This window comes from Rhinichthys klamathensis, unplaced genomic scaffold (genome assembly GCF_029890125.1).
Source record: "Rhinichthys klamathensis goyatoka isolate OS25496 unplaced genomic scaffold, OSU_Roscu_1.1 h1tg000850l_1, whole genome shotgun sequence".
Taxonomy (NCBI): domain Eukaryota; kingdom Metazoa; phylum Chordata; class Actinopteri; order Cypriniformes; family Leuciscidae; genus Rhinichthys; species Rhinichthys klamathensis.
In genome coordinates, this window is record NW_026607224.1 from 135,310 (window position 1) to 156,157 (window position 20,848).

A 20,848-nucleotide genomic window follows, 5' to 3' on the forward strand; every position below is an offset into this window, starting at 1 on the left:
ATAATCACACAATGTACAAATCACAAACATAGAAAACATTTAAAAACACAAAATAAGGAGTTAAAAAATATGTGTCATTGTTTTTAGGAGCGTCAATCTTACAATCAGGTCTTCGAGTGAAAAGTAATATTATTTTGTCTTGACCTTAGATTTTGGCTCAAACCTTTCACGCCAAAATTGTTTAAATGTTCTATTTCTGTTCATATGGCTTCAGGTTTGCTACAAAGCTACATATTTGTCCCAAAGCTGATGGAGAATGTGTCTCATTAATCATAGACACTAAATCAAACTTTGACTAACTCAGATTCTTGGGGGTTTTGTAACATTTTTGGTCAGTTTTTCTTTGAGCAGAATTCTGAAATGATCGCAGATAATCAGATTTTTTTGTTGTATTTCTACTAGTATATTTTTTTTTTAGAGTAAACAGGATCTCTTTCTCTCACACACACACGCACACACACTAGGAGTGAAGATTGACATCACCATACTGTAAACTCCTTTTAGTTTAAAGCTCTGGGGATTCATTTGCACACACAAATAAGTAAGCAGACTAAGAAAAACTCAAAATTCAATGTAACATGATAAAAAAAGAATGATATAAAATAAAAGGTAAGAGGATTTGTAAGGTGAGAGGTGCACTGACTAATCCACAGACTGTGATTGTCATCACTTAAGGTCCAAAATATCCTCCTCAAAAGATGTGGATATGGTAAAAGGGCTGGCCGTGGGTGGGCTATCTTCTCGTGGCTCCACCTCAGAGCCAGATGAGCAAATCCTCTGGACGTCAGTTTCTCCCTCTACAGACTCCATTCCCACTCTGATTGGAGATATCTCAGAGTCAGTATACATCACTTGTATACTTGCATCTAACATGCAGAATAAAGCTTATAGCTGCATATAGCTAAAAAAAGTATAGCTCAATATTTTCAGCCTATGCAATATCTACTACTGTTCAAAAGGTTTGGATTAGTACGATTTAAAAAAAAAACTTTTATTTAGCAAGGATGCATTAAATTGATTAAAAGTGACAGTAAAATATTTCTATTACAAAAGATTTCTATTACAAAAGATTTCTATTTCAAATTAATTGTGTAGAACTTTCTATTTATCTGTTTTAATTATTCTTATTTGTTTTGATTATTTAAATTTTTTCTATGTAAAGCACTTTAAATTACCATTGTGTATGAAATGTGCTATATAAATAAACTTGCCTTATCAAATAATCCAGGAAAAAAATGCATCACAGTTTCCACAAAAATATAAGGCAGCACAACTGTTTTTAATAAGAAATAATAAGAAATGTTTCTTGAGAAATCATCATATTAGAATGATTTCTGAAGGAATGATGCTGAAAATTGAGCTTTGCCATCACAGGAATAAATTACATATTAAAATGTTACAATAGAAAAGATATATATTAAATTGTAATAATATTACTGTTTTTACTTTAGTTTCAATAAAATAAATGCAGCCTTGGTGAGGGACGTCTTAACTAACTGCATGATTTGTCTCAGAACTGTTCATTTTTGCCATATGACCATTACTTTGACACAGTCAAACTCTGATAACAGATAACTTGTAACATTTTCTAAAAGGTGCTTTGAAACGATATGTATTGTGAAAAGCGCTATACAAATAAATGTGAATTGAACTGAAATGGTACTTTAAACATTAAAAATCTTACTGACCCCAAACTTACGGCATATGTCAATAAATATTGCTATAAATAATTAGTAATATAATATTTCACTACATGATTTCAAATTAATTGAATAAATCAATGGAATAAATCAAACTATTTATATAATGAATATTCAGTATATCTCCCAGCCCCACACACCGAACATCTACACCCACTTACTGGTCAGTGGCGCTGATCTCCGCTGTTCTCCTCTGCTCTTCCTCCTTGTTCTTTTTGCTTATTCTTCTCTGTTTCACTGAGTTACCGTCTGCCTTACTGCTGGGTTCCTCAGTTAAACCTACAACAGGTACAACAGAGTTTATAGACAAACTCAGACTTCTTATGCTACTGTATTTTACGCCGAATTTTTAAGATGACATTAAAGATGCACCTGGATGAGATGCAATAGCGCTTCCTATAGTCCACTTAGTCATTCTTGTGTGTGTGTGTGTGTATGTGGGGTGTGAAGTGTGGCAGCCTAGTGGATCTAGCAGCTTATCTAATGTGTGATCAGGATGTCTCGCTCCAACACTTCATAATGAAAAATGTCTATCTCATCTCAATTTGACTGCAGAACAAGCATTACAACAGATCAAGTATGCAAGTATCATTGCAGTTTTTTTTATCACACGCGATTAAAACGTTAATAAATGATACTGAGCTGCACCACTTGGAGCTTTATTGTCCAACCCTAGAAACAGACATCCAAAGAGAGGCACTTATCCTGTGGCAGATTTCATTCGGTACATTTCATGCCAGCCTCCCACTGCGCCACACATACGTAATGATAGCTTTCAGTTCAAGAGCTCACAAATACAGAGACACTCACCCAGCAGTTCTTTCCGTGTGCGGCTGGCGATCTCTTTGATCTCCATGCGAGACAGCGAGAGCGAGGTTGTGCTTGCGATCATGGGAGCGGGGCCGAGTACACTTGGGACAGGTGCCGTGAGCACTTTATTGACCAACGGAGACTTGAGGGGCCTCTCTATGCTCCGTCCAACTAGGTTACTCAACGGAATCTTGTAGATGTGTTTTGAGGGAGCTTCACCTTGAAGAAAGAAAGGGATGGTTGGAAAGGGGCAGAAAAGAAGAGAGGGAAGGCTAAAGAATGAGACTTTAGAATAAATGGTGTAACTACCACAGTGGTCGATCTAGGAGCAGAGCTGCTGTTAGGAACATTAATATCTACTCTGCACAGAATAAAACATAACATGTACACACATCGCCTTGTGTTTAAAGACACATATATAGAAATACAGTCTAAGTCACTGCTGGTGCCACACTTTTGTAATTAGCTTAAATGAAAACAACTGTTTCATCTACTTTAAATCTGTATCAGTGGGGTAACTAAAAACAGTTTAATACAATTCAGACACAGCAGTCTATTAGTAAACACACACTACGTTTGAAATGTTTGGGGTCAGTAAGATTATTTTTTAGTTTTTTGAAATAAGTCCCTTATGCTCACCAAGGTTGCATTTATTTGATGAAAAATACAGTAAAAATAGTAATATTGTGAAATGTGACAATTTAAGATAACTATTTAATGTATTTTAAAATGTAATTTATTCCTGTAATGGCAAAGCTGAATTTTCAGCATCATTACTCCAGTCTTCAGTGTCACATGATCCTTCAGAAATAATTCTAATATGATGATTTGGTGCTCAAGAAACTTTTTATTACGTTGAAAACAACTGCTTAATATTTTTATGGAAACCGCTTTTCAGGATTCTTTGATGAATAGAAAGTCCAAAAGAATGTAAAAAAAAAAATAGAATTTAAATAGACGATTATACATTTATTTATTTACTCATCTTTTGATCAATTTAATGCATCCTTGCTGAATAAAAGTATTAATTTCTTAAAAAACAAAACAAAATCTTACTGACTCGAAACTTTTAAATATATGTACAAACACAACACCCATGTGTACTGCAACATTGCTACCAAACTATTTCATGTCTCTATTAGCGTTGCACTGTTATGTAATCCTGCTTTTTTGTGAAATGTCATTGTTCCAAAATCTCACTCTCGCTATAAATTGAACATTAGCTATGTTCTGATTGTCACACTGCTTTTTTACATTCAGACAGACAAATTACTTGTATCAGGAAACGTATCACATCACGTCTGGTTAGGACACAGTGATTCTGATTAGAGTATCCCCCCCCCCCCTCCCCCTCCAAAGTGTGAACTTCAGACTCATGACTTGGACGTGAGTCAGACTGTGACTGTTTTTAGACGTCATAGCATTTACTTGTGACTCAACTCAGAGTTGACAGACTGACAGTCGTTTTTTGGGTATTGAGCCTAATCTTATGTGTTTAAATTTGTCTACTGTCTCAAATATTCTGAGCCAGATGCAGTAATACAGTTAGTTTAACCCGATAGACAAAACAAAGCCTACTGAGTCAGACCAGGAATGAGATTTTTAAGAAGTTTCATTGTCAGAAAAGTCTGATCGGTTACATTATTGATTTTTGTTTTAATGCTATTGATTAGCATGAAAACAAACAAAAGCACATTTACAATGATAGAAGTAGAAGTCCACAAAAGTACAACACTTGATTATCATCTTTATCCACTAGACTTGAGACTCAAGTTTAAGACTTGACTCTTGACTCAGTCTTGTAAAACAATGACTTGACCTCACGTAGACCGCTTAAAGACTTGTTGAGAAAATGAGTGTCTAATTTTTCTGTTCCTCAGAAACTAGGAAAGGCAGGTGTTTAAAAGGGAAACCACTTGATCAGTGCTGGCATATTACTGAACAATTCCATGTAAAAAGTGAGTGAGAGCAGGAAATGATGGAATGGCACTAACTGCTAGGCCACTGCAACACAATAGGGTTAATATATTAATAGTGTCTCAATAAAAAAAGAATAAACAAACAACAACAAAAATATATAAATAAAGATAATAAAGAAACAACACAATAAAAATCTAAAGCACATGACATAAACCTTAAACAAATGCTACTTTTGTCTGGGTAAGATGCTTCAATAAGAAAAATAAGAAATAATACATGCTATTATGCATATGAAGTATGTTGGTGATACCAGTGCACAAGCATGATTGCTATTTTGAATACTGTATTCATATTTTTTTGTTAATCTTTTTAAACCTTTTTTAATTATGCTTTGGATATTTGTCACAGGCATGATAATTTGGAGAAAATAATTCACACATATATTTAGTAGCAACAAACAATAATCTTGGAAACTGTAGTCATGTTAGATAAAAGAGCAAGGATCTGGTTAGACATGACAGTGTCCAACAGCATATACAGATTTCCAGGCAGGGACGAATGCTTCCCCTTTAAGTTCATTTAGAATAATTAGAGAGTCATAATCAAACACAGGACTATTTCGTTATGAATCCATGCGTGCGTCTGGAATACATTGAAAGTATTCCACAGACATCTTTGCTCCATGGGACAGCATGATACATAATATATATGCATACTGTATATATGTATATAGCACAAACATGTTGCATGAGCATGAAATCAGCATATTAAAATGATTTCTGAAGATAATTCAGCTTTGGCATCACAGGAATAAACTCAATTAAATTATAATAATATTTGACAATATTACTATATTTTTGTTCACGTAAATGCAGTCTTGCTGAGCATAAAAATTTCAAAAACATAAAAAAAAATTACCGACCCACAATTTAATAGTATATCAAAAACAAAAATATACAGCAAGAAATGGTAACGCTTTAGAGTTAAATTCACTAAAATTAGCTAATGCATTGGGTACAATGCACTAACAATGACCATTAATCCAGAATATTGTTAATTTAAAAATATAGTATTGTTAATTCATGTTTGTTTATAATAGCCTATATTATTGTTGATTTATACAACATGACTTTTTTAAAATGTTTAAATAGAAATGAACAGATTAATAAATGCTGTAAAAGTCATTTTCATTTTTAGTTCATCATACCAAATGCATGAACTAATGTTAACAAATTGAACCTTAATATGAAGTGTTACCAAAACATGTAGGCTATAACTATTAATGTGAATATTATGTTGAGATAAGTCATCATATGCTATCAGTCTATTTCCCATGGTGCAAAAATGGCAGCCACAGACAATTGGCTGGATGTTTCAAAACACCAGGATGTGTATTTTGTCACAGCCCCTTGACGGCCCTCTTCAGGCCGCGTGTGTAGACAGAAGTGCTAAGCTCTCGAGGGCCGTCCAGACTGTGTGTGTGTGTGTGTGTGTGTGTGTGTGGATGAAGAGAAGAGGGGCTCTGACAAAAGTATCCATGGTGACGCAGCGATCTGTAACTCATGCTGCAGCAAATGTGTCCCATTTCCCTAAAGTCTCTATGTATCTGTCTCTTTCTGTCTATTGATTTCCTCTGCCATCTCTCTATCTCATTCACTTCAGTCTTTCCCCCCAAAGACTCCTCATGCCACCATTTCTCTATCTGTCTTTGTTATTCTTTCTGTGAAACTGCAAGAAGGAAGGGACACATTATGTTAGCTGCACATTTCACTCAACACCGTCTGCATGCGTTTGTTAATTGAATAATAGACAGGGTGAGTCCCCATGGTAACGTGCATTAGTGAGGCAGCATGGGAAATGTAGGCAACAGAAGTGCCTGCAGTACCTTCAGAGTCTTTAGACATGTAGAGGGATAGCTTGGTGCCGTAGGGGATCCGAATACAATCTGGACCAGGGATGGAAAAGAGCAATATATCAACCCAACCCACGCACAGATTAAAAGACAAAAGCACCGTAAGACAATTCACAAAGAGAGTTAGACGACTCGCATGTACGTAACTCGCTACCCTATAACAGCAAAAAAAAAAAGCAACATATCATACACTGAATTTGCCCAGTATCACACTCTCTCAAATCAAATCCTAAACATGAATTTGCCCAGTATCACACTCTCTCAAATCAAATCCTAAACACAAATACCTAAGTTCAATAGCATTGGAATTCAGTTTAAGAAAATTCTAAGGTAAATTGTGTACATGTTGCGTCAAGAGCAGAAGCGTACCATCTCCAAGCGGTGAAGGGAAGACGGGCATCTCATAGCCGGTGGGAGTCTGAGGGGAACTCTGGGAACTAGTGTCCCTGGAGCTACAGTTAGAGGCAGAGTTTATAGGTGCTGACGAGATGAAATAGATATCAGACTGCAGAAAAAAGAGAGGAAGAAATAACAATATAAAACGTGACTGACAGAGGAATGCATTATATAAAGGAGATGACACTGTCATCAATATATTTTCAGTTAAGAATTTCTCCTTGCACTACCGTTCAAAAGTTTGGGGTCAGTAAGGTTTCATCAGTTTATTTATTAAACTGATAAAAAATGACGGTAAAGACTTTTATATTGTTACAAAAAAAAAATCAATTTAAAATAAATTCTGTTCTTTTGAACAAAAAAGGAAATATTAAGCAGAACAACTGTTCTCGACATTGATAATAATAAACTTGCCATCACAGGAATTAATTACATTTTAAAATATATTAAAACGGAAAACAGTTATTTTAAATAATAATAATATTATATAATATTAATAAATAAAATTCACTGTATTTTTGGTCAAATAAACGCAGCCTTGGTGAGCATGAGTCATTTTTAAAAAAATCGCACAGACCCAAAATGTTTGAACAGTGCTGCATAACGATTGTAGAGTTATACACTGTAACAAAAAGACAAGCCTCATATATCAAATAAATACATAAATCAGATACAGTGGGGTCCAAAATGGTTCAACATCACATTTTTTCACTACTAATTATTTTAAGTATTTCTTATTTGTTTTTATTTTGTGTTTTTATTCATTCTAGTAAAACTGTTCATTTGCAGGTCTACATCAGATTTTAAATACGGTCTAAAACTAAACAAATAAATAAAATGTACTTTTGGACCCCACTGTATGTACTGTATACCTGTTGATAGATATTCAGCTGTATAATGTATTTGGAAAAAAAATAAAGCCTTATGGATTGAACACTTACTCTGGACGCAGTCAGTTGCAATTCTGGAACGACAGCTGTATATACTAGGTTGCCATTGACAACTAGCCGGATCTCTATGGAGTCGGTGGTGAATGCGAGGATATATGGGAACGCACACACTGTGACACAGGAAGTGACATAATAGGGCGATATCTCAATTATTTTCACTAATGCAAATGCAACAGGAGTGTTGAAATGAAGATAAAGTAGTAATAATAAAGAATATTCAAGCACTCGCTGAAATGCATGTCCTAAAGGTACTGACCAATAGCATTGGGCATTTGGTTCCAGCTGAAATGGAAGTCTGAAGAGTTGGGCTGAATCATGGGTGTGGCTCCGTTAAACGGACACACCTTCTTATATACGCAAATATCTGTTAGAAGAGAAGTATAGCATTAGAGGATCTGACTACACAGATACAATCACTGACATTTAAATTGACACTAACTGTTATAGCAAAGAAGAAGTCCAGCCTCTCCATCTTCATACACATCTATGGCAGCAACAAAGTTCACCTGGAAAAAAGTTAAGTATCCATGTCAATAATAGACACTACTGTTACCAATTAAAAACTGAAAGTGGTTGAACTTACTGTATAATATAGTGGATATTTGGATTGTGTTATATTGAATGCTCTATATGAATGTGTACATTTATTTTGTAACAGTATAAATCTTTACTGTAACTTTTGATTAATGCGTTCTTGGCTGAATTGGCTATTAATTTCTTCTAAAATCTTACTGAACCCAAACTTTTGAATGATAATGTATGTTAATATTCTCACCCGGTTGGAGTCTACATGGTGTAGTCTGTAGGCATCTCCTGTGCTCTCATTGATCAGGTCAAACTGATGTCTGTAGGCCACACAGATCATGTGGTCATTCTCTCCAGTTGGGCCGTCAACCAGAGCCATGACCACCGGGGAGTCACATAAGCAGATCTCCTAAGACAAGCGACATCAAACATCGGAAATGTTGAGAGCTTAAAAGTAGCTAAATGTCTGTGAGAATATTTCCTATGAGCTACAAAGGACAGTAAAATCCAGTTAACCTACCCGTATGTATTGGAACTCTTCCACAGGTGAGTCAGTAGCCCCTGTGACTGTAGCGATAGAGCTGAGGCAATCGAGGCGTGACTGTTTCCTGGTGATCAGAAGAAGCTTGTTTCTTATCGCCGCAACGACTCTAAGCTCTACCCCATGATGTGTGTTTATGGAGTAGAGATGGCAACCTGAGGAAACACAATTCTGTTCATTTCAAATGTGTGCAATGTGTATTCCTGATTTTGACAACCTTGGAAATCATATCTAATTATTAAAAACTTCATGCCACAAAAACAGTGTCCAAGATATGGTAGCAGTGATGCTATTTGTTATGTCACTTTGTATTGCGCACACAGCCTTACAACTGAGCAAATATTGAACATATATACTTAAATGTATTATGCGAGTGACGTGTCTGTGTGGAAGCCCGGGAATATTACTGTATTTAATAGTTCTCTGTTTCAGGTATGGTACTGAATGTCCATCAAGCGTCATTACACTGTAATGACGCTTGCAAACTCGCGCTGTGCTGCGGATCGGTCGGAACTAAACTAAAATACAAAAAACAGATGTTTTCTAATGCTGAGAGATAAGCAGATATGTGTGTGTGAAAATATCACATATGGTGTTAAAAAAATGACACAGTGGATGAGAACAGTTCCTATTCTCTGTTTTTATTTGAGCTCCACAAGAAGAGGCATGTTACACCTAAAAACATTGTCTTGCCATTTACAGTCACTGAGAGGAACTATTTAGTAGAAGCGTTGCGTCGTGTCTAACAACGCACTTCAGCCATGATTTATTCACAATACAGCATGGCCTCTAGAGGATCGAGATCTCGTACCTTATTGCTTACATAATATACTACATAGACAAGTCTTTTGTACCTTTGGTTTTCTCAAGCTTGTTCTCCCGACTGTCATATTTGGTGCGGACAAGCTGCCGCTCCTCTATCCCTCGTTTGAGAGTACTCAGCCTGTAAACATACAGTCGAGCGTCTTTCCCTGCAACAGAGTTTAAATTGGACATAAATTGAAATTAAACCAAATTTCAAGCACTCTTATACATTCCTGGTACAGTTATTCAAATGAGCTTGACTACTTCAGCTGTTTAGTGAATTCTACAAATGAAGCTTTCAGTACCATTAATATATGATAATACCCTGGCAACAAAAGAGAGACCCGTCTCATCTAATTGAATGACGTCTCAGCTAATGCAACATGTTTGTATTTCAAATGCCTGTCATAGTGAATGAAAGTTGCTTGGTGACGGAGTTGATAACGGATTCATTATTTTCCCTCTGCAGAAGCTGTGATTCCCAATAAGTGTGAGAGCTTGCTGTACACCGTCTTGAACTAATGATCAGTATAGAAGATGATGGTTGAGACTAAATTACATGCATCTCTACTCTTGGTTCTTTTTATAATGAGCTATAAGTCTAGACAATGCGAACCAAAGGTAATGCCCTTATGTGTGTGTGTGTGTGTGTGTGTTTGAATACTACCGTATTTTGTGCTATTCCCAGCTGGATAAAGAAGCTCATTAGAGCAAAGGACCAAGAGATTCCTTTACCACTTTGCTTTGGTCTCTCTTTTTTTACACTCTCTTTTTTGGCAGATTGTTCCATACCCTTTTTCTACCCACATAAGAATTGTGCCATATTTATTGCTCATATAAATATAAAAACAAACACATATCTTACCCTTATCTGCTCTTGCAATGAGGAGGTCCTGAGGTTCAAGAACGTGCAATTGTTTGACTGTCAAGGTCTTGTCAAATACCTGCACCGGAGGCAGGGTTGGTGAATCTAGACCAGCATGCAAATAAAGATTATGTTTTTGGTTTGTGGTTTGCATGTAAACTCAATCCCCCAATGAGATTCACTTGCTTTGATTAACAGACACGTTTGTTAACTGTCACTGCAAAAATGTACTGGGAACATGTATAAATACTTTGTAATATTTATAAGCATTTATATCCACTGTAGTGTTGTGGGCATGCTACACATACCTGCATTGGAGAACAGTGGATCTGAGGCTAAAAGGGAGGACAGATTTGATCAGATTCAGCAAGTTAAATGAAAGTGCCATCTACACCATACAAACACTACTGTTCAAAGTTTTGGGGTTAGTAAGATAAAAAAAAAAAAGAAATTAATACTTTTATTCAACAATAACACATTAAATTGATCAAAACCTTTATAATGCTACAAAATATATTTCTATTTTAATTTTTTTTCTTTTTAACTTTCTATTCATAAAAGTATCTTGAAAAAACTATCACTGTTTAAGTAAGCAGTACAACTCTTTTCAATATTGACAATAATAAATGTTTCTTGAGGACCAAATCAGCCTATTAGAATGATTTCTGAAGGATCATGTGGCTCAGAAGACTGGAGTAATGATGCTGAAAATTCAACTTTTCCATTGCAGAAAATAAATTAACTTTTCTATTTTAACATATTTTAAATTGTAGTTTACTGTATTTTTGATCAAATAAATGCAGCCTAACAAAATTTTTAGCGACCACCTTTTAAATGGTTGTGTACATTTCATTGTGGTAGCTCCCACATATAATAGCTGCGTTTAGCATCTCTGCTGTACACGACTGGAACAAATTACCAGAAGATCTTAGATGTGCCCCGAACGTATTGATTTTTAAATCCAAGTTGAAAACATTTCTTTTTTCACGTGCTTATGACTGAGGTCTTAAACCTAGCTGTACTGTTCAGCCTTACAGTTTCTTACGTCTTTTTATCTTATTGTTTTAAATCTTTCTTGTATTTTTATTATGATGTTTAATTATTTTTCATTGTAAAGCGCATTGAATTGCTTTGATAGATGAATTGTGCTATATAAATAAACCTGATTTGATTTGATTTGAATAGACCCAAAAATATTATAAACGTTTCACATGCGTACTTTTATACAAAGAGATGGTTCACCTAAAAAGAAATAAATCTGTCAAAATATTTTCACCTTCATGTTCTAACCTTGCGTGATTTTCTTTCTTCCATAGACCATAAAAGGAAATGTTTAGCATATTAATTTCATATTTATTTTCATTGAAATTACATGATGACCAGGGGCTAAAAAAGTCATAATGACTAAAAAGAACCATAAGTATCTTAATGTATTATTGAACACTAGTCCATTTGGCTGTATTTTATTTTCTTCCAGTATTCTGAAGCCATGTGATAGCTTTATGTGAGGAACATAATGGAAATTCAAATGATTATTTACAGAAAATGCTCCCCTTGTCACAGTTATGGACTAGTTCCTATTTCTCTGCTCTGTTTAGTTTTGGTTTCCTTGGTTTCTGATTATGTCCCTGTTTGTTTCTATGGTTACTTATAATTATCAGCTGTGTCATATTTAGTTAATTGTTATCTCCTTAGTTTTGAAGTCATGATTTTGGTTCTGTTCCTTGTCCGGTATTGTCTTGTGTTTATTTATACAAGCTGTTACGCTGCCTTTGTTTACTACTGTGATTTTTTGTGTCATTCGATTAAAGGACTATAGCTAAGGTCTTCTTCTGCTCATCCTTGCCAAGTACGTTACAGAATACCAGGCCCTCAAAATGAGTATAGTTAAGTGATGCGGAGGACGTTGGTGAAGTACTTGGGGTCGGTACTTCCCACCATCTGTGAGCCAGAGGAGAAGCCCATCAATGCCACATATGCCACACATCATGAGCCCGAACCTGACACCTGGGTCGTCCCAGAGTCGAACTGCATTGCCCAGTCCATCCCAGAGCCAGGAGCGGACCATGCCTTATAGACCTGTGGTCTGCGGATCCAGTACCCTCCCGAGTCCCCACTCTCGAAATGACAACCTCTTTGCCGGTCGAGTTTGGCTGTCTAGATGCTCCGGTTCCATCCCGAGTCCTTCCTCCTCTGATGTTCCCACCCAACTTCCTGGTCCCAACTCCTCCTCCTGCTCCTCGGCTCTGCCCCCGCCGCTAACTCCGTGCGGCTCTTTGGCTCCAGCTTGTGCTTTCCGACCACCAGCTCGGCATGAGGATAAGTCCCCACCTCCACCTTGAACTTGTTCTCTCATCTCCGCTGTGGTCCGTCAGCCCTAAGACTCCTCCTTGTCCCTATGGGTCAGCCTCGGTAAGTCGTCGCTCTGCCTCCGCCACGGACTTCCAAGTGTCAGGTTGGGCCTCGACCCTCCACCCCTTCGGCTCCACCGGGCTTCCCCTCCTTCGATGCCCCGGTCGTTCCTGCAATCCAGCAGCTCCAGCTTGGGCTTCCGGGCTGTGGACGTCGCCCTGGTCTGCCGGCCTCTCTGCTCCTCAGGCACCCTGGTTCCACCTCCAAAGCTCCACCTTGGATCCTCCTGCCGTCGGCACCACCATGGTGTTTCTCTCCACTGATTCCGTCTCATCCCTGTCCATCACCAGCTCTGAGCCCTCCTCCAAAGCCCCCTCCAATCCTCCACACTCTACCTATCTGTTACGGCACGAGGACGCCCCTTCCAGTAGGAGTGAGTACGGTCTCGGTAACCAACTCTTATTTTGATGTTCTGTTTTGTTTAGTTAGTTCCTGTTTCCCTGCTCTGTTTAGTTTCGGTTTCCTTGGTTTCTGATTTTACTTGGTTTCCCCTTTACTATAGCCCTGAAATCTTTGTCCAATTTGAATTTACATTTAAATTTATTGCATCTTGCGACCAATGACATGTGGCATCACTTAAATGAAAGCTAGAGCACAAATTGTTTGGCAGCCCCTGCTTGCTGTTCCCTTTTATTCTATAGAAAAAGCAGCATCAACATTTCCTTTTGTGTTCAACGGAATACATAATTGATTTTTTTCTGAATTTTCATTTTTTTTCCTTAACTGTCCCTTGAGTATGGAACTCATTTCAGCTCAGTGTTTATGTCCACTGATATGATCCATGTACTGTAGATCTATCCATGTAGAAGCTGGTGAAAGTTACAGTCAGTCTGTCTTTACATGTCATTTTTAAGAAAACCGCTACTCTGTCCAGCTGTGTTGTTTCTCATGAAAAAGCATTCTCACCCTCCAGCAGCATGACCCCTGCTGAATCTGTGGCGACCAGTAATGACTGTCCCCATGAGTCTCCACAGACTATTTCATATGGGAAGCTGCTGCAGAACGACTGTGACTCCCATGGCTGCAGAAAACATAGGAACACACTGTTAGAGATGAACCGTATGCAAAATAACAGCATCCCTCACTTTTTCCTCTTGCCCCTCACCTCTTTCCTGCAAAGGCCAGTAGTGACTAGACTGGTGGGCGCATCACCTCTAACTATAGTTTTAAGCTTCAGGGCCTGGACACAATATTATATTTATTAATAACATTCCTCGTATTGTAACATTCTCTTTCATTCCTATGTGGAATGTCATATTTGCATAGATGTATACATCATACCTGTCCCACCCGTACAAACTCAGCCTGACGTGCCTCCTCTTTTTTACGGGCCGATTTGGGCGACTCTGGCAGTACATCACTGAATGAGCGTCGGTTCAGCATGTTCTGCGGAGAGAAGGGAACCTACGGGAGTGGTAGAGATGAATATGGGTCTGAGAGACTGACCCAGAAACAGCCAGAAAGACAGAGCAAAACAGAGACTAACAATTCTTACACCACTGTACCTTATCAGTCGTAATACTGTACATTGGGTTCGGAATCATAAGGAAATAATGACGGTTCACATTCTGATTCCAACACAACACAACAACAAGATTTTATTGTCTTCGTATTGTTTTGCTGCAGGTCTTTTTTTCTCATTAAAATATAAAAATTTCTCTGCACAACCGGCTCCTGATTTTTCTAACCCTTGTAATCGGGAATAGAAACAGGAATAGACAACAATATAAAGACAGTATCCAGCTCTAGGACCAGCTGACAGGGTGCTGCAACAGAATGAAAGTACATTTGACAGCTAAGTGGTTTGAAAGAGTTGAATTTATGAATAGAAGAGAATTGTGAGAAGAAACGTATATGGCAGGAAATGGAAGTAAGGTAATAGCTTGAGGGTAAATGTAGAGCAATACAGGAAAGTATTGTGCTAGATCAGTGGTTCTCAACCTTTTTGACTCCAAGGCCCCTCATTGTCCACAAAAATATTTAGTGACCCCATGACTTTTCCATTTTTTTTGTGCGATTTACTGGTTAAGGATTTTTAAATATATTTTATTTCAGGTTGATAAAATATTTTAGAACTTAGCATAACTAGAAAAATTATTCAAATAAGAAATATTTAGATTTTTACTTGTTTTGGCTTATCTTAAATAATTTCAAAACATCTTGAGGCCCCCTAATATGCCCTTGGCCCCTTGGTTGAGAACACTGTTACACTGTTCTAGATTATGTGTCCATACCTTGTGCATGTCAGGCATGAGATCCTGGTACAGGGATCTGATCAGCATGTCCAGCGTACGCTGACGTTTCTGAGCAAAAGTGGGGGTCTCAAGAGTGGCTTTTTCTCCATTTATTACTACAGGAGACAGAAGGATAAAGGTAATAGTTTTATGTAACAGAATCACCCTTAGGAAAAACAGCATGACACATTTTACAAGGTCTGTTTAATGAAAGCATCTGCTTTACGGAGTTCATGAGCCAAATCAAATCATTAAAGCTGGCAACAGAAAAAAACAGGTGTGTATTCTAACAGGAGGTCTGTGTACTGAAATGCCATGAAATTGGATTTGGAATGAATTTAAATTCCGCAATATAATCTATTTTTGACTGAAACAGGACATTCAGTAGGAAACCCATTTAGTAGGATGGGATTTCATTCGGTTCTGGAGAGGGGATTTCAATCAGTATTAATAGGCTTTGATATTGCTTGTATTTTTTGGTTACATCAGAGTGTTGTTTCAGAGGCAAGTTGTTACATTTTGATGAATGACTATGAAAACAACTGATTTCATGCTGTCTGTAAAATGACTCTATGTACTGGTGAGTTTACTAACATTTAACTAGTAGAAAGTCCCTGAACTCCTGGTGGTCTGTGAACACTGGAGGGGAAGGGAGGGGTGGGCCAAATAGCGGCACACTCTCCTCTGAGAAAATCTTCAACCTGCAACATAAAATGATTAAGATACAAATATACACTATCATTTAGGGTCAGAAAGATTTTAAAAATGTTTTGAAAAAGCATTTATTTGATAAAAAATACAGTAAAAGCAGTAAAAAAAAAAAAAAAAAGAAGATCCTTCACAAAACATTCTAATATGCTGATTTGGTGCTCAAGAAACATTTATTATTGTAAATGTTGAAATTATTTTGCTAATATTTTTGTGAAAACCATGATAAAAAAAAAATATATATATTATACAAGAATATAATCTTTACTGTCTCTTCAATCTTGCTGAATAAAAGTATTAATATCTTTTTTCAATCTTACTGACCTTACTGACTTTTGAATGGTAGTGTATATACAATATAATAGTATTTAATATATTATTCAAATAAAATTTAATAAATATAATATTAAATAACTCACATTTCTACATATATGCTATGCACAAAAAGTAAAACCTCCAAACACACACATACCTGTAACTATCATTCTGGCTATTATATCTAACTAAGGCAAAAATATCTGTGGGATACGTAAAGGAAATCATCGTAAAGGAAATCATAGCCCCACATGCATAACTATTAATGTACACAAAAATCTAAAATAATTTAGACACCCCCCCCCCCATAAAAACAACTCACCCATAAAAAGCCTAATCACTGCCACTTAGTGACTTATTTCAGCAGTTTCACTCAGTTTGAGGATAAAGGATACGTGTAAAATGGGAGCGAATCATAGAGGGTTTAAAGGATGGAGAGGCGTCATCTCCCTCCTGAAACACGATGGTCACGATGTCGTTCCCTATGTGTCTCTTCCTCTCTACCTGCACAGAGCGAAATAATTAAAGCTATAATCATACATGTCCGAAGCACATTTCAAAAAGCATCAACTTTTTTCTTTCCAGTACTAAATGAAAAAAAAAAAAATCATTGTACATTCCTAGGTGTGTGTTTGTTGAGTTTGGTCTGTGTGTGGATGTTTGTGTTATGTAGAGGAAGGTGAACCCAGGCGCAGACAGCAGATGCAATGAACACAGGATTTATTGATACATAAACAGGAAAACAAAAACCCACGAGGGGGCAAACAAGACAGGGTAGAACACTCCAGACTAAGACAGGAACAAAATAAAGACACGAACAGACACTTCTCGAATAACTCACTTCTCTATGAAATACTCACAGATAGAAACACACTACGTCAAACAATGAACCGACACAGGACAGCAAACACAAGGGGATTATATGGGGAACACTAATGACGAGGACAGGTGAAACTGACTAGACACTAATCACAAGACGAGGATAACAAGGGGGCGGGGTTACGAGACGAGACAACACAAGCACATGGTCCAAATAACAGACCATGCGCTTGTACATAAAACATGGGTCTGCCATGATCCTGCCACAAGACCAGAGAAAACAGAGACATGATGGCAGAATCATGACAGAACCCCCACCCTAAGGAGCGGCTTCCAGACGCTCCTCAAAGGGAAACTAAACACGGGACATGACAGACTGTGACAAAGACACGAACCAACAAAACATGGAAAACACTAATAAAGGCAAACATGAAAAAACAATAACAGGGTTAGGGTGAAACATCAAAAACAACATACAGGGTAGAGGAGGTGGAGGAAACACAAAGTCTTTGGGAGACAGTCCAGGGTGGATGGGCGGGACAGGGGTCTTGGGTCTTCGGGACGAGGGCTGAGGACGGGGAATCCGGGGGGACTTGGAGGAAGACACACAAGGACGGGGCTTGGGCGAAACAGTCCGGGGTTTCGTGGTGACAGGGGGAACAGTCCGGGGACTAGTGGCGACAGGGGAAACAGTACGGGGACAAGTGGCGACAGGAACAAATGGTGAAACAGTCCGGGGACTAGTGGAGACGGGGGAGACCGGGAAAACAGATGGGGATACTGCATCTGAGGGAGCAGCAACAGGCTCAGACATAGAGGACACAGAGGATGAGGTAACGGGACTCCTGACAGGGGACATGGCAGGCGACAGGGCAGGACTAGGTGGAGCGCTCACGGTGACAGGCTCGGGTGCGACGCTCTCGGCGACAGACACGGGTGCCGCGCTCTCGGCGACAGACACGGGTGCCGCGCTCTCGGCGACAGACTCGGGTGCCGCGCTCTCGGCGACAGACTCGGGTGCCGCGCTCTCGGCGACAGACTCGGGTGCCGCGCTCTCGGCGACAGACTCGGGGGCTGGGGACAAGACAGGACAGACTGGGACCTCAAGGATCTTGGCGAGATGAGACAGGTAATCTGACAGGGTCTTGGCAGCAATGAAGATGGGCATCTCCTGACGAGCAGAAACAGCTTGAAGAACCTCTTTAGCGGCTAGATCAGCCGCAACTCTCGCAGTGGAGGACTCTGGGGCAGCGCTTGCTGAGGCGGGCTCTGGGACAGCGCTTGCTGAGGCGGGCTCATAGACGGCGCTTGACGGAGCGGGCTCGTGGACGGCGCTTGACGGAGCGGGCTCGTGGACGGCGCTTGACGGAGCGGGCTCGTGGACGGCGCTTGACGGAGCGGGCTCGTGGACGGCGCTTGACGGAGCGGGCTCGTGGACGGCGCTTGACGGAGCGGGCTCGTGGACGGCGCTTGACGGAGCGGGCTCGTGGACGGCGCTTGACGGAGCGGGCTCGTGGACGGCGCTTGACGGAACGGGCTCACGGACGGCGCTGGCTGGAGCGGGCTCAAGGGAAGACAGAGACGGAGGAAAAGAGGCTCCCTTCTTCCTCTTCTTTCTCTTTGACCGTGAGGCAATGGTCACAGCAGGGCTCGCAAACGGCTGACAGGGCTCAACAGAAGATGAGACAGGAACAGGGAAGACAACTTCTGGTTGGGTGAGCTCAGAAGACGATGACTCCGAGGGGGAATCCCAAGAAACCCGTCTCCCTCGTTTACCTCGGAGGTCAGCGGGAGTCACAGGAGTCGAGGTGGAGCTGGCCTGGTCCCCAAGCATCACAACACCAATCATGCGACCCTCCGGGATCACTGGCAGCGTGCCGGGAGAAGACGACATGGTGGTTACCTGCGAATCCTTCCTAGACAAGCAGGCCACCATCTCCTGGAAAGGGCGGCGAACGAGTCTCTCCCGTTCAGCCAGAGAAGGCAGATCATTCAGGCCCGCGATGAGGTATCGATTGACCAGAATCTCGGGCAAGAAGAAACGCCTCTTATCCACGATCCGGGCGTGTTCTCTCAGGGACCGCTCACCCTGGGGAGAGAACGGAAGTTTGCCGTTCCTACAATCGGAAATCGCCTCCTGCCACCAATGTATAAGATCGTCAGAATGATGGTCGATAGGCGAAGGCATACTGTCTGCTGGGTTCGGTATTGGTCGGTTCATTCTGTTATGTAGAGGAAGGTGAACCCAGGCGCAGACAGCAGATGCAATGAACACAGGATTTATTGATACATAAACAGGAAAACAAAAACCCACGAGGGGGCAAACAAGACAGGGTAGAACACTCCAGACTAAGACAGGAACAAAATAAAGACACGAACAGACACTTCTCGAATAACTCACTTCTCTATGAAATACTCACAGATAGAAACACACTACGTCAAACAATGAACCGACACAGGACAGCAAACACAAGGGGATTATATGGGGAACACTAATGACGAGGACAGGTGAAACTGACTAGACACTAATCACAAGACGAGGATAACAAGGGGGCGGGGTTACGAGACGAGACAACACAAGCACATGGTCCAAATAACAGACCATGCGCTTGTACATAAAACATGGGTCTGCCATGATCCTGCCACAAGACCAGAGAAAACAGAGACATGATGGCAGAATCATGACAGTTTGGACATCCCTAATGCCCTCTGACACCTCACGCCCGTTAGCCAGGAAGGATAATTGTGCTTGTTAATGAGTCTGGACCATTATGCTTGAAAAGGAGCTTTTATCTCATCTCAAGAGCACGTACACGCACGCACACACACACACACACACACACACACACACACACACACACACACACACACACACACACACACACACACACACACACACACACACACCCTCTTAAAGCTCAATTACTACACACACCCTTTTAAAGCTCAATTACTACATGGCTCATTTTCACCTTCCCCTCTCTGCCAGTATCTATCTCATTTTCTCTCTCACACACAGAAACACACGCATCCAGACACAGATACATGCGCTTGACCACGAGCTGTGACAGGAATAAGTATTTACTTATTGTAGTGACAGATTCATTTCCACTGAGAGCTTAATTATGATTCTCTGCCACATCCCCTCCCCGTCACACAGAACATCCTTCCAGTGACAAGCATAACACTTGAACAATACCAACAGGCTTTCATGACTGACTCCTACATGTTTCCAGCGGTTTGACATAGTCAAGCATGGTTAAGCCCTCTAGGATTATTTGAATGGGATAGTTCACTGAAATTTTTTAATTAGGTCTTTATTAGCTCACCTTCATGTTTTTCCAAACCCACATGTTGTTAATTTCTCCTTTAGAACACAGTAGGATACTTTTTAAAGAAACTTCTCCATACAACAGTTCATATTGATTATATCGTTCATGCAATCCCTATTACTGTCCTTGATGGAAAATAGCTAGCTTCTTTAATATCGTTCTTCATGTTCCACAGAAGAAAGAAAGTAATTCAGGTTTAGAATGACATGAGGAAAATGATGACAGAATTGTCATTTTTGGGTAAAGAACAGTTTTTCATACTGTACATTCTAAAGCTGTGATGCCTAAATTGCAGCATTTAAAACGAGTGATTTTACTTTTTAGTGTTTTATTTTAAACTTATTTAGACAAAATAGTATAAAAGTTTATTATCAGCCATAACATGAAAATAATTCTGAGAGTATCTTTATCAGCCCATCCCCCAGGATTCATTTTCTAAAACCAGTCCTCTCTGAATAGGACTATAGAGGGACATTCTGGTTCCAAACACCATCGAAAAAACAACAACACATCCATGTAAAACTACAAATAGAATGAGATAAAGACAAATAGAGAGCAGAACAAATACACAGAGAAGAGGAAATGAAAGAGAAATTTGAATGATG

General features: G+C 39.4%; 1 protein-coding gene across 6 annotated transcripts in view; it reads right to left on the reverse strand.

Moving 5' to 3' along the window:
* The window catches only part of garnl3 (GTPase activating Rap/RanGAP domain like 3), an 89,577-nt gene continuing 68,729 nt past the window's right edge, over positions 1-20,848 (reverse strand). For 3 of the 6 annotated variants that reach the window (XM_056243833.1, XM_056243837.1, XM_056243835.1), the window contains exons 12-31: positions 16,488-16,596; positions 16,250-16,295; positions 15,664-15,770; positions 15,070-15,185; positions 14,117-14,239; positions 13,941-14,015; positions 13,742-13,856; positions 10,732-10,758; positions 10,424-10,528; positions 9,609-9,725; positions 8,734-8,909; positions 8,464-8,622; positions 8,128-8,194; positions 7,945-8,052; positions 7,680-7,798; positions 6,712-6,847; positions 6,316-6,375; positions 2,511-2,729; positions 1,862-1,979; positions 1-817 (exon numbers count right to left, since the gene is read on the reverse strand). In XM_056243833.1, coding sequence (XP_056099808.1) covers positions 667-817; positions 1,862-1,979; positions 2,511-2,729; positions 6,316-6,375; positions 6,712-6,847; positions 7,680-7,798; positions 7,945-8,052; positions 8,128-8,194; positions 8,464-8,622; positions 8,734-8,909; positions 9,609-9,725; positions 10,424-10,528; positions 10,732-10,758; positions 13,742-13,856; positions 13,941-14,015; positions 14,117-14,239; positions 15,070-15,185; positions 15,664-15,770; positions 16,250-16,295; positions 16,488-16,596 — 2,253 coding nt within the window. In that variant the 3' untranslated portion in view covers positions 1-666. The remainder of the gene's footprint in view (positions 818-1,861; positions 1,980-2,510; positions 2,730-6,315; positions 6,376-6,711; positions 6,848-7,679; positions 7,799-7,944; positions 8,053-8,127; positions 8,195-8,463; positions 8,623-8,733; positions 8,910-9,608; positions 9,726-10,423; positions 10,529-10,731; positions 10,759-13,741; positions 13,857-13,940; positions 14,016-14,116; positions 14,240-15,069; positions 15,186-15,663; positions 15,771-16,249; positions 16,296-16,487; positions 16,597-20,848) is intronic. The other 3 variants (XM_056243834.1, XM_056243838.1, XM_056243836.1) reach the window with 3 other exon arrangements.